The 17,521-nt window shown below is 37.6% G+C and overlaps 1 protein-coding gene across 2 annotated transcripts; it reads right to left on the reverse strand.

Annotated features, from left to right (window-relative positions):
- Positions 1 to 8,124: 8,124 nt before the first annotated feature.
- On the reverse strand, positions 8,125 to 17,432 carry slc16a9b (solute carrier family 16 member 9b). 2 transcript variants are annotated; one of them, XM_051914662.1, is made up of 6 exons: positions 17,184 to 17,432; positions 16,253 to 16,469; positions 15,585 to 15,728; positions 14,812 to 14,907; positions 10,849 to 11,685; positions 8,125 to 9,415 (listed from the first exon to the last, which is right to left on the reverse strand). In XM_051914662.1, the coding sequence occupies exons 2-6, from the start codon at positions 16,455 to 16,457 to the stop codon at positions 9,231 to 9,233; spliced, it is 1,467 nt and encodes a 488-aa protein (XP_051770622.1). In that variant the 5' UTR covers positions 16,458 to 16,469; positions 17,184 to 17,432; the 3' UTR covers positions 8,125 to 9,230. The 2 variants fall into 2 exon arrangements, with proteins under 2 accessions (XP_051770622.1, XP_051770623.1); XM_051914663.1 differs by lacking the exon at positions 17,184 to 17,432 and having other exon boundaries at positions 15,585 to 15,753; positions 16,253 to 16,400.
- Between the last annotated feature and the right edge of the window lie 89 nt (positions 17,433 to 17,521).

Genomic DNA, 17,521 nt, shown 5'->3' on the forward strand with positions numbered 1-17,521 from the left:
AAAGGAATCTCTTATTCTCACCAAGGCAGCATTTATCAAAAATATTCTGAAATAAAGTAAAAAGTTAGACATCTCTTTTACCCCCATATAGGCTATTTTAAATGTCTGGGGCATTTTGTCAGTTCCTGTGAGATTTTCAAGTCAAGTCTTGGGTAATTTCTGTCTCTGATCAACAATAAAGTTGAAACAAACTCAAAAGAGTTTCCAAAACATTCCGATTCTAATTACAAGAATAGAGTTTATTGACTTGTTTCAATAACTTGGTTATTCAGAAGAATCATGGGTTGAATTATTGAACATATGTGCCTAAGGAAGGGTGGGAGGTGTAAAGAGGATACTAAAACTGGATTCAAAAAACAGTGAAACAACATGGTGTTATGCTGAACATAATCAACCCCTGATCCTGTGACGTAAACATATCCATCTGTTACTTAATTTCAAATCAACAAGTCCATATTTTTGACATTAAACTTACAGTATAGCAGAGCCAAAACACAAGTTTCAGTGAGAGACTGGAAGGATTTTAATCAATGTCAAACTGTTTGCAGCATTTTATTTCCGTAAAGTGACATATTTTTGAGAAATAATATTCAAATATGTGTTTTGTCAGGAATTGATTGGATTGTGAAAAGTTTCTCTATATTAAAATTGATTATAGGGCTATTGCTCCAATGCATGGAAGGTCCGTGGTGAACAGCACTCGAGTTACAAAAAGCAAAACCAGTAAAAATTTGAATACACTTCATATTAAACAGACAGTTAGAGGGAAGGGTTGAAAATAGGGCTTGCATGGGGTCAGTCGGAGAAAGACATTTCAGAGGTGGAGAAAGTTGCCACCACTTGAAATTTTGACAGATGATTAGAATCATTTTTTCCTCACAATAAACCAGTAATTTATATTCGCCGTCGTGGTGTACAGTACAGTAGTACTGAAAATAAGCAACGAATGTGTAGAAACGCACGTACTCAACAGATAGCTATTCAAAACAGCACAAATGTGATATTGGTTTATACAGCAGTTTAACAAACAATAAGTTATTGAGTAACTTACTTTTTAGGCTTGATATTGGCAGTTACAGTTGTTTGTCTTTGCTCCACCAGCGAAAATACCTCCAACGACACCACAGCAGAACCATTTCCACAGAGCTGTGGTCTGTTGTTCCTGAATGAATCAGAGTTTTTGAATGAATTATTCAATGACACTCATAAAGACACAAAGTCATTTTGTCGCCACATACTGGTGTAACTATGTAACATTGTAGAACTAGCAGAAAGAGTCACTGAAAAATACCATGCACTGACTGACAGTCTGTTTGGTACACCTATAATCCTATGATCTATGTTTCAAAACTATGATGATTGTTTTCAAAGGTACAAAAACAGTTTTGAAGGAGATCATATGTATGCTGGACACTTGTTGGTTGCTTTTCCATTACTATCCAGTCCAAATCATCTGTAAAAATTTGTTTTGTAAAGAAATTCATCCATAGACACAATTTATATTTGACTATTTGAAACTCATTTAAAAAAATTCAAGCATAAACCTACAGATCAAAATGTTCATGAGAAACAATAATTCAGTCATGCATGTCCAAATTTTTCAAGTCAACATTTCAGGTCTAAGTGAATTGTAAACCTTCTATTTTGGGAACTCCCTTATAGTGCACTCCAGAGATCTTTCCCATCCTTTTATGGTTTTTAATGGCCAAACACAAGAAACATGCTCATTTTGGTGCATTTTAATGTGCAGTCATCACCAGAAGGCCAGATTAGTTCTGCCGAGTGGACACATCGAATGAATAATGTATAGCTGAAAGAACAGAGAGACAGAACAAGAGAGATTGCCCTGCTTATAGTGAAGAGAGTGTCTGGTCTGGACAAAAGAATAAGGTCATGAAAAACAGCTGCCCGACCAAAGCAAAATAAGTGAAAAACAGGCCTCAGGTAAAAATAAAAACATGACTTTAGATACTTGAAATGTAGGTTAGAAGTTCATCCAAAAGAGGTCAAGATACAGCTGGTTAACACAGTCCAATTAGCCCCTGCTGGTAGATACAGTAACTACATAACCTGGCAAAAAATGGATTAAATTCACAGCTGTTAAAAATTATCCATATATTCTGACAAAATCAACATTTTGGCAAGCATCACATAAATCACATTTTTTTCATAATACTATACTATAGTGTATAACACTGTATAATTATACAATGCTTAGTTGGTTACATTGGTTATGCCAGTTGGTGGCGCCAAATTCTCGCATGTTTGGTTGTGAAACGTAGTTTTGTAGACCAGACAGAGGCTGCATCCAAAAACTTCAGCCCAAAGTATACTTCGACCGTCCCTGTTCGTGCACCGTCCGCATGACGTAATTTTCGTCATTCGGAGGGCTGGCGGACATCCCGTCCGCATGCAGCCCAAATTTCGAGACCGCGCAGACGGTGCACGTGCAACATCACATGCACAAGCAGGACAGAAGAGTCCACTAGGTGGCAATGTGCACAGTACTGAGCACGGTGTGCAGTCATCGAAGAAGAGTCTGGAAAGAGCAATTCAAAAACAAAACAAGTAAACTTAGAAGCATATCCTTCATTGTTTTTGATTCTTGTTCTCTTGGTGTAACTTCTGAACTATGTTGCAATGGTGGATGCACTATTTTTCTTCTCTGATCCTGCTCTGATCCTTCTTGCAAAAAAAATGACATCAAAAGTGGAAAACAATTTTCAAAACAATACATTTACACACAAACCACCAATTGCAACTTTCAGACGCCATCTTTATTTTTTAGCTCGACTGTCACAGAATAGAAAGCACAGGATTATGGGATATGAAAGGTAGCGAAGGATACATCTATGCTGCCTTCAAAAATCCATCAGATGAAGGCATTGCATAAGACAGGAAGTGAAGCTAACTTTGGATTCGGATGTTCCTTGATGCCTTCCTACCTTGGAATGCGTCCTCTGAAAGCAGCATTTATCAGTTTTCGGATGCAGCAAGAGTTGTCGGTGATTCTTCCTATTGAAATATTGTGTAATGTGTGACCCCCTCCCTGTTGAAAAAAAACAGCATATGCTGGTTAGGTATGTTTTGAAGCATGGGAGCTTGTTAGAGCTGGTTTAAGTTGGTCCTTAGCTGGTCATGAGCTGGTTTAAGCTGGTCACGTGCTGGTCCTAAGCTGGTCCTTAGCAATTAGCTCCAGCTCAGGACCAGTTTATAACCAGCTCATGACCACCTAAGTACCAGCATAAACCAGCTCAAACCAGCTGCCATGCTTCAAAACATACCTAACCAGCATATTCTGTTTTTTTCAACAGGGCTGTTGCTGGTCTGTCATGTCATGTAAACTAAAATGGCACCCCACACAATCGTGTAGCACTGTCATTCTGAGTTATTCATGTCAGATTGCTACACACACGTGACAAAATAACTGACCCTCAAAACAAGTATAAAAATGGATTGCCCATTGCAAAATGGCCGATCTTTGGAGGAGTATGCAGAGGAGATCCTGGATCTGTGCCATGAGGTGCACTGATGATGAGTCTGTCAAGTACATCTTTTGGAGCAGAATAGACGACATCTTAGGCCAGATGCTGCTTGTGGAGGAGGACTGCAATCTCCCCACCTCTTTGTTCCCATTTTCTCAGTTGGCTCCATCCATTCATCTGGATTAGTCTGCCCCGCTGGTGCCTCATAGGTCCTTGGCTCCGTCCGTGCCCCTTCTCCACCAGCATGGCTCTGTGAGGCAGATCCACTGGCTACACTTTGCAGTAGCTCCTCACTGCAGAAGGCGCAATCCAGGGGGCTAGGTTGGATCCAGATCCAGGGGGTGGAGATGGGTAGGTTTAGGGATCAGTGTTTGGTGTAGGCAATCAGTACTGTGATTGACATGACCAATAAAATCTTAAGAATCAGCTGCAGGGTGGCATTGGCCTGGCTTTTTTACGTCACACTTGGATGTGGGCCGGGTTGGATGTCCAGCGCGGCTGCAGCGAGACTCTTCTCATATGTAAAGTGGGAGGAGTTTGAACCTGGATCCAACCGCGCCCTGTAAATCTCGTGTTCTGCAGTGAGGACCATCTCACACCTTCACCATGTCTCCACCTTCACCTGTCAGCCCTTCGTCTCCAATTTAGCTCTGTGCTCTCTTAGCTCCGAGGTGGTTCACCATCACTCGGGCTCCACCAGGCTCCCTCGTCCCTCCGGCTCCGCATTGGTCACTTGTCATCCTAGTTTTGGCGCAGACTTCCGGGCTTCCAGCTACACCTTAGCCCGCCAACCCCTTCAGCTCCACCAGGCTCCTCCTTCCCTCTGGCTCCTCCATTGTCCTTTTTTCTTCTTCTTTTGCCGTTTTATGGTGATTGGCAAACAAACGATAGCTGCATTCCTGCCACCTACTGGGCTGGAGTATGGAAATAAATAAATAAACTAATAAATAAATTGTAAAAAAACAAAAAATTCCTTCTAAATCTTACTAAATATTTCCTTCTAAATCCTATTAAACAAATCTACCTTTCCTCACTCCCTCTGATGTCACACCGTTTTGTGTTGGTTTTTTTTATTAATTTTTTAAATATTGAAAATAGTATGATAGCACATATTTGAGCTCTGTTAAAATATAGAGTGCAAAATATTTAGCTGTTGCTTTAGTGCCTGCTAGGAGATTGATTGACCTGTTACAGTGCTGAATTATTGCACTTGACATTGATGAATGCTACCATCTTTGATGCACAAAGATATTGCACAAGCAAAAACAGTATGCTAATACTCAGAGATATAATGCCCCAATGGAAAATGGAATGTCCGGCACTGGAAAGCCTCCCATGGGCTTTCACAAAATTAAAAGACAGCTGGGATACCCAAGTCTTATAGTGCTGTTGAACAGAAGCCATTTCACTTAGATATATTATTACATGAAATATGGGATTACAGAGTGACTCAGCTAATGGATATTTTGTCAATAGCCAAAAGCCAGAAATAGAGATCTTATGTTCATTTACTGTAGAGATTATTGTTATTTCTTACACTAAGATGTGTTAGTCAGAGTCCTTCGGATCAAAATAAACCCAGCTATTGTTTTGCCATGTGATTGTGAAGATGAGACACAGGCAAAAGTGGATCAAATACCGAAATAAAATGTGCTGCAAAACAATTTAAAATAGCCTACTTCCACGTGAACCATATAGAGCTGAAGACTAGTGCAAAAACACTGGGATACGCTGGCTATTAATAAGTTCATCAGACATGGCAATCTAAACAGCAGAGGACAACAGCATCCATTTTAGCCGTTACCATGGTCACGAATTGGCCACTTATTGTGATACAGTTTGCGTTTGTAGGTACATCTTCATAAGACAAAAATATTCCAGTGTCTCTGATGTTTTGCCTAATTTAATTAGACAAACGGCTCGCCATTCTCAAATCAGTCTAAACATTTAAACGGTGCTCTACCCTATGACATTTTCTATGCATATCACAAAAAATATGCTATGATATACATACTAAACAATTAATCTGAATATTTTAATGTTTGATACATTTTATCAGGTTATTATTTGCTGACAAAATGATGTCAACATCTTATTGAGGCTGAAGTTGCTTATAGCAGGACTGTCTGCCTTGTTCAATGATGCCCTCTGGTGACTGCAGGTGATGCATGTTTTGCCTGTTTTGCTTTTGTTTATAATAACTTTATTCTAGATACAGTACAAGCAGATAAACTACATTTAACTTATAATTAATTGTGTTAAGGACCACTATTCATTTCAACTCTGTATGCAGGAGAGGAAGTGTTTGGCTGCCCTTAGTCTCCATCCTCTTCCTCTCTAGACATTTTGCCAAACCCAGACTGCAGATGGATTACACTCTTTCCACTTAGTCAGCTGTTATATTATTTCCAACAGACAGAAAAGTACCTACTATTCAAAATGAGCTGCTCAGTAAAGTCCAAAAGCATACATCTTACAAAATATAGTTGTGAAATTGTTTGCTTAAAACTAAAATAAATAAATATTTTTTTATTATACAAGATTATTTTATGATTACTTTGCCATGATTACACACTGTTTTAAGATCTTACCCTTATGTAAAATACTTTTACACAGCCTTTTTTTTTTTTTTTTTTACTTTTATACTGCACTATTCAATAAAGAAATATTATGTTCTCTATATAATACATTCACTATATTCCAATCACTGATTTTAAAGGGTTAGTTCACCCCAAAATGAAAATTCTGTCATTAATTACTCACCCTCCTGACTCCAGTGGTTTAACCTCAGTTTTATGAAGCGATACGGGTGCTTTGTTTGCACTAATAATAATAATAATAATAATTTACCACATTATTTACAAAATATTAATCTCCAATACGCGTTCATGAGAGCACCACTTCATAAAACAGGTTAAACTGCTACATGAAGTCACATGGATTACTTTAATAATGTCTTTACTACTTTTCTGGGGCTTGAAAGCAGTAGTTGCATAGGCTGTCAATGGAGGGACAGAAAGCTCTCAGATTTCATTAAAATGATCTTCATTTGTGTTCTGAAAAAGATTGAATGACTTACGGGTTTGGAACGACATGAGTGTGAGTAATTAATGACAGAATTTTCAAACACTTTAAAATCTCTTTCTTTATTGAATAATTTGGGGTGAAAGCTGGTTATCTGTCCACAATAAAATGCTCATAGCAATATTGAACCAGTATTAAAGTAAATATAATCAATAATAGAAGCAATAAAATTTAGAAGTGTTGCATTTATGACTGTTTAAAGTTTTACTTAAAGGCACACTATGCACATTTTCACCACTAGAGGTCGCCTATTGAAAACAAAGGCGTAGCTTGATGACGCCGAGATTGATCGCGGAATCATGGGAGATGTCGTCTTCACCTCACAGCTGGTGGAAACGAATCGGGACGGGACTCACGTTCATAAATGAGATTATTTGCGTTACTGTAGTATGAAGCAGAGCAGGACCGAGTGTTGTGGGAGCAGAATGAGGCCGCTGGAGCGGGTGATAATGAGAGACGAGTGCGACACACGCCTCGAGAGCAGCTGAACTTTTATTAAGTCACAGTCGCCGCTTCGCTTCTTCCAGTCAAGCGTATGTGGGGTAAAGCAGTGCTGTTTATCATATTAGATACATTTGAGTGTGTTGAAAATAATGTTATAACATTACTCTGTGCGTTTGATTGGGCGACTTGTTGCACACTGCAGTAAGCTAGATTGATATTACAATATCATATTAATAAATGCTGGATGGTTTGTGTTGATAAATGGCATGCAATTAATTTTAAAACATATCGTATGACAGAGAAAATGCTGTATTATTGTTACTAAAAATAAAGCTGCATCTGATTATGCTATGTTAGCCACTTAATAAAATAGTGTTGTCTCTGAAGCATGATAAAAACATGGTATTCGCGGAAAATCAAGAAAACAGGATTCAAACAATAGGCCTAAGACTAAATGTGTTGAACTATATAACAATGATTAGTTTTCTGTCTATAAATGTATCCAAACAGATGTTCCCTTATATAATAAAACTGAAATCGAGGGTAACGCAGGTATGATGTCATTGATAGGCGACGTCCTGGTTAAAATTGCTTATTTCTCTAGTGGTTTTTGGATATTTTAATCCAAAAATCTTACATATTGTGCCTTTAATATGTTCTGCACTGTAGTTGAGGAGAATCTTTTAATTTGAAAAATCTCCCCATTTGTTTTTGTGACATTTGGAAACGTTTCATAAACATAGCTACATCTGGGAATCAGTCTAGTCTTTGGTTTAAATTTATGTTTAACATTATTCTGTTCTAGGTTATATAGAGTAATATCTATCACAGCTTGGATTTGATTACATATATAAGCATCAAAAACTATTTATATGTATCATCATTTTACAGACTTTATCAGAACCTGAAGGTAAACAAACACTGGTGACTGCATAAATAGACCTCTGATTGCATTCACTATGGTTACTGTATCCATGGAGATGGCAAGGCCACCTCACATCATGGCAGTCTAATGAAACCGAGTGCAAATCTTTACTGTTAAGTCTAGGTTTGTTTGCATTGGTCATGACTAGTGTTGAAAAATTAGGCTGTTAAATAAAGCAAGCAACAATTATTTCATCAATACTTTAATAATAAAAACCATAAAAATGCAAATAAAACAATAAAAGGAACATAAATAATAATGGCACTACACCTAAAGGTGCCATAACAAAAATGTTTTCTGTGATGGTTTCCTTAACAATATTAACAGTGGTGGAACAAACTTTTCCTTGAATATTAATATAATAAAAACATATTTCAAGTTAAAATATCTTGCCACAGTTGAAAAAAGGAAAACAAACAGAAAGCAGTACAAATACAAACATACACAGTCTATTGCAAAATGTGTAAAACAGTCAATAAGAACTGGTATTTCAAAAAGTATACAAATAAAGAAATTAAAAGATAGCTAAACTGCTATAAAAAACAATCTGACAGCATTTTCACAAATACATATTGCTTTATAGCATGTGGTTTTAAATCAGCTACAGACTATAGTCTGTGTCACTAAGAAATCCAACTTTTTCATAACAAGGCAAAAAACAACAAAAAACCAAGGTATCAACATAAAAGCACAATTAGTCTAGTGCTGCATGTCTGACCCCTATGAACAGACACACAAATCAAATACAATAAATAAACCAACGACAATCAAAACTTTGGTACAGCACAAGACATTGATTATCACCCTTCCAAATACTGCAGATTTTTTTTCAGATTGTGAAATAGTTAAACAAATGCCAAAAATTATATTTATTTGCAGTTTAGTGTAGTGAAGTTCTGTAGGTCTATACATAAAAAAACAATACAGTCATCTCATAAAACTTGAGATGGTTGAAAACTTGAGATGGTTGAAATGTTTGTTTTTCTAAGATTGGTGACACATGGCACTGAAGACTCCTATCTCAATTTACTCAACTACCATCCATACAGTAAACAAGACAAATCTAAAAGAAAACCTATGTGTTCTGAATGCAGGACCAGAGCCTCTTAAAACAAGGCCACAAATAACCAGTCTAAGCACAGTCCTTTCTTCATTTTCTAGAATTCTTCAGTGTATCATGCTGAGGAAAAACATCCAGCTGACATGTTCAGAATATTGTACGCTTCAGCCTTTTGTAAATAGGGAGAGTGAGGATTCATCTTCTGTACAGCAGTTAATCTTGTATTTATGCTTCAGGCCACCGTTGCCACTTTGTCAAAATCATTTGTGTATTCTGTGTCTGGTGTGTTGGTTTCTTCCTGGTTCTTGTTCCAACAGGTCAAAGCCGAGAGAAAAAGGCCAGCTCCTCCCAGCAGCATGAAGCTCCCGCTGAAGTAGAACGCCAGATTGTAGGAGTGCATCCAGTCGTAAATCCAGCCTGTAGAAACAAAACAAATGGCAGAGTTACATACTGTATCACTCCACAGGTAAACTTACTGAATCTTTACACTCTCTTGAAATTTAGAACTTTGTCTTTTACATTCTAATTCAATTCCTGAATTTGAATTGATACAGCAAACAGGATGCAGCATTATAATTTGAATTTATGGAAGTAGAATTAAATATCTTCCATATAATAACATTTTACAAACTGAACTAATCTTGCCTTCACATAAAAGGTCAAATTATCTGATGTTTTAAGAGATTTTTGACCCAGTAAAGAGGGGCTTATTTCTGTTTCATGTTTTTTTTTTTTTTTTATCTGCATGTTGGTTGCACCAAATGACTGTAATTTAAAAGACAAACGTTTTTCAAGTATTTCTAATATACATTTAATAAAAACAGGTTTCTTTTCAAAAATTTTTATTCTGTTGAGACTTTTTTCTTCATTATGATATTAGGACCGTTGTTCCACCCTGACATTTTTTAATTTATGCCTGCCAAAATACTTAAATAATTAAATGAGTCATTCACTGATGGCAAGATGGGCCTTTAATAGAACTTGGCTGTCTATGCTGTAGAAATGTTAAAACATTTTTGAAATCGGTGCTACGTGACTATAGAGTTCCCTTTTGCCAAAAACTTCAACATTCATAAAGCACTTTTGATTTTGACACTGCTCCACTGTTGATCTGACCGTTCAAAATGTGGTGTAACCATTAAGTTAAAAGCAATAACCTATTTTCCTTACAATTTAAATACATGTGAGTGTACAATCATTATTTTAAAATAAGTTATTAAATGATGTATTTTGCATCAATTGACGGACTGTTGCTCAGAAATAAACAGGAATATCTGGGTGTAATAGGTAACAGAGAAAGGAGTACACATTGTTCAGTTACATATACTACTTACTTAGCTGGTTGAAAATCAACCTATCCTTTATTAATTTGAATTGCAATTTTAATGTTTTGGATAAATAGATCCTGACAAAAAAGGTATGTCATTGACCCACTTATAGAAACTATTTATTTATATATATATATATATATATATATTTAATTAACTTTTATTTTAATGTAGTATAGTGGAAAAACACATAATGTCCCAAAAAATCTTCGAAATAAATCTTCATCCCCAAGACATACCAATTCAACATCCTGTGGTTAATGTGATCAATTCCCACTGATGAATTGAAAAGAAGCTATTTTTTCCCAACCTCTGGTCTGTACTAATTAATCTACTAATTACTGAAGTGAATTTCCAATTCACATTCCGACTGATTCACTGAAAAGAAGCGGAAATTCAAAATTTTCCAACCTCTGATCTGTACTAATTAATTTGTGAGTGAAGTTCATTTTAAAGGCTTGCATTGCATCTGAGCCCTAATTTAACAGAACTAAAATCAAGACAACAGGTTTAAAAAATTACCTGCGACAGGTGGTCCGAGCATTATACTAAATCCACCAAAGAACATCAAGATCCCATATGCCTCAGTCAGACGATCCATTCCCACAACCTTAGTGGTCATGTAGGGCATGACGGACCAGTTTCCGGAAAAAAACCCCAGCACCGCTGAGATGACCTGCAGCCCAGCGTAGTTCTTGGTGACGGGGATTATGAGAAGAGCCACCCCCGTGCCCAGCAGGGTGAAGGCGTACAGAAAGATGCTGTTCATCCAGCGGATGTCCATCATGACTCCCAGCAGCAGCTTCCCCACTCCAGCAGCAATGGACATGATCGAGACCAGCGGGATGGTGCTGATGCCATTGATGAGACCCTCGCTCTGGGCCAAATCCTCCAGGAAGAGAAGAGGAGTGTACGCACCTAGGCAATACGCAAATAAAGACATGCATGTGGCCAAGAAGACCCTGTTCTGAAGCAGTTCCCCTGTCGAGTTCAAGTATTCGGAGTACTCCTTCTGTTTCTTCTTCGTGAGCCGCACCAACGCCACATAACTCAGAAAGCTGTTCTCGTACGGTGGAGGCTCTTTCGTCTCTCCTGTGATCAGAACGTTGACGGACTGATTTTTTTTGATGGGGTCCTCCACAACAGGGGTCTTTTCTAGAACCTTCTCCTCGGCCTTCTCGGCCAGCGCTGCTCTTTGTTTCAGGTAGTAGGCCGGCAGGTGCAGTGGTCTCATGAGTCCAGCACAGGCGATGATGTTTAGTGCAAAACAGCCAATAAGCAAAAGGCAGCCGTCGAGTCCAAAGAGTGCAATGAACTCATTCTGCGCCGTAGCGTAGAGAAAACCTCCAATACTTGTACCTGGAAACATGAGAAGGTTAATGCATTCCTATTGGGTATTACCAGTATTGGGATTGAATTGTTTTACTTTTATAGGATATGAATGTTATTAGTACTATGGCTACACGATAAATAGAAATAAAACCGAAACTGTAATATGGCTTAGTCCGATTATAAAATTGCAAAGGCTGTGATTTAATTAATCTATTTTGAAGTTTTCCAAATTCCCACAATAGGTTTACATGCATACTAGGTCAAAAAACATTTTCTCATAATATTCATTGCATCATCACCTCTTTTCTCATAGTGTCTGAAACGGTTCGATAAAGGATTCAGTCTCTCTAAACTCCCCTTTCTGAAAGCCTACTCTGCTCTGATTGGTCAGATGGCCCAGTCTGTTTTGATTGGCTTAAGGCAGGAACACACCGAGCTGACGCCAACGAACTAGTGGCGACGAAAGCAGACTCCGGGGTTGGCTCACGTTGGCAGTGTCTGGGTCCAAAGTTGGCCTGACACACCAAACCTACACTCGACAGCCGGACGGCCAAGTAGCACGTCCGTTCTGCGCCTGCGTAAGATGAAATGCCTTTCCGTACCAGTAGGTGGCAGTAGCTGAACAGCCAATCGGAATGATCAGATGGCCCGACGGACCGACGAGCTCCGACGCCAATTCAACATGTCAAATAGGCCGAAAAAAAGCAGATGAGGACCAACTTCAGCCAACGGTGCGGAACACGTTGAGAAAACTTAGTCGGCTGACGAACAAAAACTGCCTGACGGCCGACCGTCGGCTTGGTGTGTTTCTGCCTTTAGAGCGTGTGTAGGAAACCAAATCCCCATTTCCATATCTGAATTTCAGCTCCAGAGTCTTCCTCAGCACTTGATGCACAGTGATTAGAACAGTAACAATACAGTTTTACCGTATCAATTTGAGCCCGAGTCCTCATTCTTTAGAAGTGTATGCAAAGGGCTTTTGTACCGCAGAAAACAGCGTCTTCTCGACATTCCAACAACACGAACCAAACTCTTCCAGGCCTCAGCTACAACTACAGTGTTTGAGGATGGGTCAAATTAGACGTTGTTTGTGAGCAGCCAATGAAGCTAATGCTGGCATTATGCAAATTTGTAACAAACCTCTTTAGGTTTGTGCAGGAAGTAAGACTAAAATTACAGATGACTCATTTCAGGCAGTTCAGAATAGGTTCTTTCTTTTGGGAGACAATAACTCCATTTATTGTGCACTTTGATCTTTGAAACTTTGTATCTGCTAGTGTTTGCAGCAGCTTAGAGCGGCTCAGTTCACAGTAGTTGCTGCTCCACACAAACTCCATCTCTGCATCTGCTCTGAGCTTGGGTCACTTTAACGTGCATTTGGGAATCTGATTGACTGAGAGTCTTTTTCAGCCATGCGATATTCTACCAGTATCACCATGGGAACCGTTTCTCCGCTTGTATCACTACGCTTGCAGCATTTCTCACAGCGAGTGTCATGGCGGACGAGCAAACCCACTATAATTTTACAAATACTGCTGTTGTTGTGTCACAGAATGTAGTTTTAAGAGTTTTTTAGGCAAGAATGTAATTATTCAGACCTCAGTTATGCAACCTATACATAAACGTAGTGCCTATTTGACGATTTGTTTAGATGTTTTTGGAGATGTAAGATCCAGGTCATGTACCCGCTGAGAACAGATTTGCCGCTGGCTCTTATGTAGATGGTGTTTAAACATGAAGTGTAATTCATTTTGGGTATATCAAATGGACAATCTTTGGTCTTGTTAATCTATTACTTGTTCCAGAGCAAATCGATTTGGCTTAGGGCAAAGTTAAGTTTCATAACTTCATATTTTTATTTAACTGAAATCCTGTATTATACCTAGCTCTGCTTTTGTACTTTTGACTGAACTGTTTGATGTGTTGATTTCCTATTGTACAAACTTATTATACTTTCATAATGGCTAATATTGTTTATTTAATTATTATTTTTCAATAAATAATATCTATAATAACATGCTGTATTTGGTATTGAGAAAGGGTTCGTTAGTGATTGTGATTTCGACTTCAGTGAAAGTGACATTACTGCACCATTAGATGTCAGCAAAAACTGTCTTTTTGACTGTATCAGTATTTTGAAAGGAACTGAAACAAGGTTGTATTTTACTTTAAACAACACATAATAAGATGCAACTTACAAATGCATCGACTAGCACTGTCATGGGAAATCCCCTTAACTGTTAAAAGGTCAAAGACAAAGATATTCCTCAGGGGACATTCAAACTGATTTTGTGATTATGAATATAAGATTGACATGAAATATATCAGCTAGATACAGGTAATGCACTCACTTAGTTGATCTCTCTCTCATAACTCTGAGTCACTTCATTGAAGCTTATTGTATTATGTAATGTTCCTTCATTACTATTTCTAAAGTGATGTTTTAGTAACGAAGACTTGGGCTCAACTGTTAAACTGTCAACTTGAGATCTGAAAGAAGTACTTGAAGGAAGTAGTTTCACACAAAAGAGAGTTTTTAAAGACACTCCGTTGTTGTTTCTTATTTATTTACACATGTGCGCCGTCGAACTGTTGTATAAATGCAATATCACACAAGTAGCCATGCAGCATGGCTCTATATCAGCACGGTTGCGATTGCCTTCTATGACTGAATCACAGCCATGTTGATATAGAGCGATACTGTACAGCTACTCGTGTGATATTGCTCATATAATACATTATTATATTATAGCCATATTGATATATATATACACACACACACACACACATACACATATATATAGGCTAAATTGTGCAGCCCTACAAACAAGCACAGCAAACCTGGAATATTTTTAAGTCACATTTTAAATCACAATAGCAATTTTTGTTATAATAATCACACTTTTTTCCCCCCTATTTTACACATTTTAGAAAAAGTCATGAAAACAATTTCATAATTTTTTATATTCACATTATATTCATATTTTTAATATTCACAAATATATATGAACACATAAATAAACTGTCAGTTTTGTAGAGAAATTCATGTTTTAAGATCAAAAGGTTTTTAAAATTGTGAGAAACATAAATTCAGTCAAGTGTGTCCAAACATTGGACTAGTAGTGTATTATTTTTGACTGATCATATATTTACCTGTTGTAACAATGCCGAGAGCAAGACCTCGTCTTTTGTCAAAATACTGGCAAGTGATGGTTACAGTAGCAGCATAAACAAGTCCACAGCCTAGTCCTGTATAATAAAAGTGTGAGGTTAAAGAAAAGTTCACCTGCTCATATAATCTTAATTATAATCTTATAATCACGTATAATAAAGGTAAACAGATTTCCAAGATTTCCAAGGGACTTGAGCACAAGACCATACTCAAACTCTAAATATCCCCTAAACAACAGAATAATTAAGTAAGCAATACATTTATCGATATAATAGATATTTGAAATAGGATTTTAAGGGATAGTTCACCCAAAAATGAAAATTCTGTCATCATTTACTCACTCTCAAGTTGTTCCAAACCTGTATGAATTTCTTTCTTCTGCTGAACACAAAAGAAGATATTTTGAAGAATATGGGTAATCAAACTGATGTGGCACCATTGTCTTCCATAGTATTTTTTTTTTTTTTTAAATGTTCTTCAAAAAGTCTTCTTTTTTGTGTTCAGCGGAAGAAAGAAATTCATACAGGTTTGGAACAATTCAATGACAAAATGACAACACAACTTTCATTTCTGGGTGAACTATCCCCAATAAATATGGCGACTTGTAATGTTTTAGTAAATTTTGAACAAATAGTATGAAAATAAGAGCATTTAATTTTAGCAATTTTTTGGATATTTCAGCATTATATCATCCATAAGCCCACATCTGGAGTGACCTATGACCCAAGGTAACTCTGAAACATGAAACACTTACCAACAACTATCCCATAGGAAAATATGAGAAACTGAACATTGGGTGCAAAAGCGCTAAGCATAAGCCCTCCGGAGACCATGACCCCGCTGAAGATGGTCACAGGTCTGGCCCCGAAGTTCACAACACAGGCACTGCAGATGGGACCTGTGCAAAAGGATGAAAGCATCCTCTTATTAGAGAATGGGAAACGCAATAAAAATACAGTCAATAACTGCTTAAAATGATCTACTGTAAGCCGAGGCATTTAACTAGTCAGATTTGAAGTGCATATTTTGATTGACTTATGAAAACACAGGACATGACGTCAAATGGCCCACTGACACAAACAGAAAATCATTAGTCACAATTGTAGCCCTATTGATTTGACACGCTACTCTTCATTTTTTTATTGGTAAACAAGTTTCATAATGAAAAACAAGGTCAAAGCTTATAACAAAAGCATGAGAAGCTTTTCTTTCAATAATTGCTTAGTATTTATTGTTTGAAGTTGAATTATGATCATATGGAGTTGGAAAGCATAGTTATTGTGGTTCATTATGTTTATGCTTATTGTCTACCATGGTATATTTACCCTGAAACAAAGGGAAAAAAATGCAATGGAAAGCATATCTTTATGCAGAGTAGATTTATTAAGCATAAAGTATCTCATATCAGTGTTGAAAACTTACTAGCAATGAGTCCGACCCCAGACACGAGAGAGCCGACCCATGCTGTCATGCCTTTGCCATCCTGGAAGGTGTTCAGCCATTCCGGGTAAAGCACCCCCACGGACTGGGGCGAGCCGTAGGCCAGGAGCTGACCCATGAAAGAGGCAACCACAATGGCCCAACCCCATCCACCGTCCGGGGCTTGCTTACTGTTCCGGGCGCTCATGTTTACACTTTCCTGTGGTGAAAAAGAGTTAAATGACCAAAAAAAAATATATATATATATATGAAAATTCTGTGATCATTTAATTTTTTACACACACACACACACACACACACACACACACACACACACACACACACACACACACACACAGACTTTCTGTAGAATGGACCACTTTATAATGCTTTTATGGTGCTCAGTAATCAGTCCCCATTCACCTTAATTGCATGAAAAATATCAGCTTAGATATTCTGCAAACCTTTATTGTTATTATTAATTTATCTGATTTTATTCGTAGAGGAAAATATCTTGCATTTCAACCTCAACTTACAGTGACTAAAAAACAACACCTACGGCAGGATGTGCGGAACGCGCGTGAAAGCAGTGCAAGACTGCGGAGACGCGCACGGACGAGAGCGCACAGCTGCAACCGTGCGCGCTCTTGAACTCTACTCAAATACTTCTTGGTTTATTTTCAGCATATGTATTTTTATTTATTTATTTATTTTAAGTTTCACACAAATGTACAATTCAAACTGTTGTTGTGAATATAATCAAAGTTAAAAAATAAAATAAAAAAAACATGAAAAGAACATTGAAAAACGACGTACAGCCTGTTTCATTTAAAGCTAAAGACCTGTTTGTGATGTGAAATATCCAATATATCACAGAATAATACTATTAAAAACATTATAACATCTCATAAAGATAATGAACGTAATGTCTTACCCCAGCGACCGGGAAATGATGATGATTTCTGTGGTAAATTCAGTTCAGGATGTTGAACTGGCTCTCCACCGTTATGATTTTAAATGTCCTATCATATCATTGTGTCCTAATGTGAGATGAGCGCTATGATCTAAATGACTGATTGTGGATGTGTTGGGCTGAAACATCCCGGTCTGTCCTTCATCATTGTGCGGTGTGTTCTGCGCGAGCTCCGGCTTTTGTTGCCAGGCGTTTAAACCGGTTTGAAGCTGTTCTCGCTGGTCCAGCTTCACATTTCTATGCTCTAACTTCCTTTTTTATTAAATGACAATAAACACAGCCTGTCTGCAGTGTCAACC

This window comes from Ctenopharyngodon idella, chromosome 12 (assembly GCF_019924925.1).
Source record: "Ctenopharyngodon idella isolate HZGC_01 chromosome 12, HZGC01, whole genome shotgun sequence".
NCBI classification, from domain to species: Eukaryota; Metazoa; Chordata; class Actinopteri; order Cypriniformes; family Xenocyprididae; genus Ctenopharyngodon; species Ctenopharyngodon idella.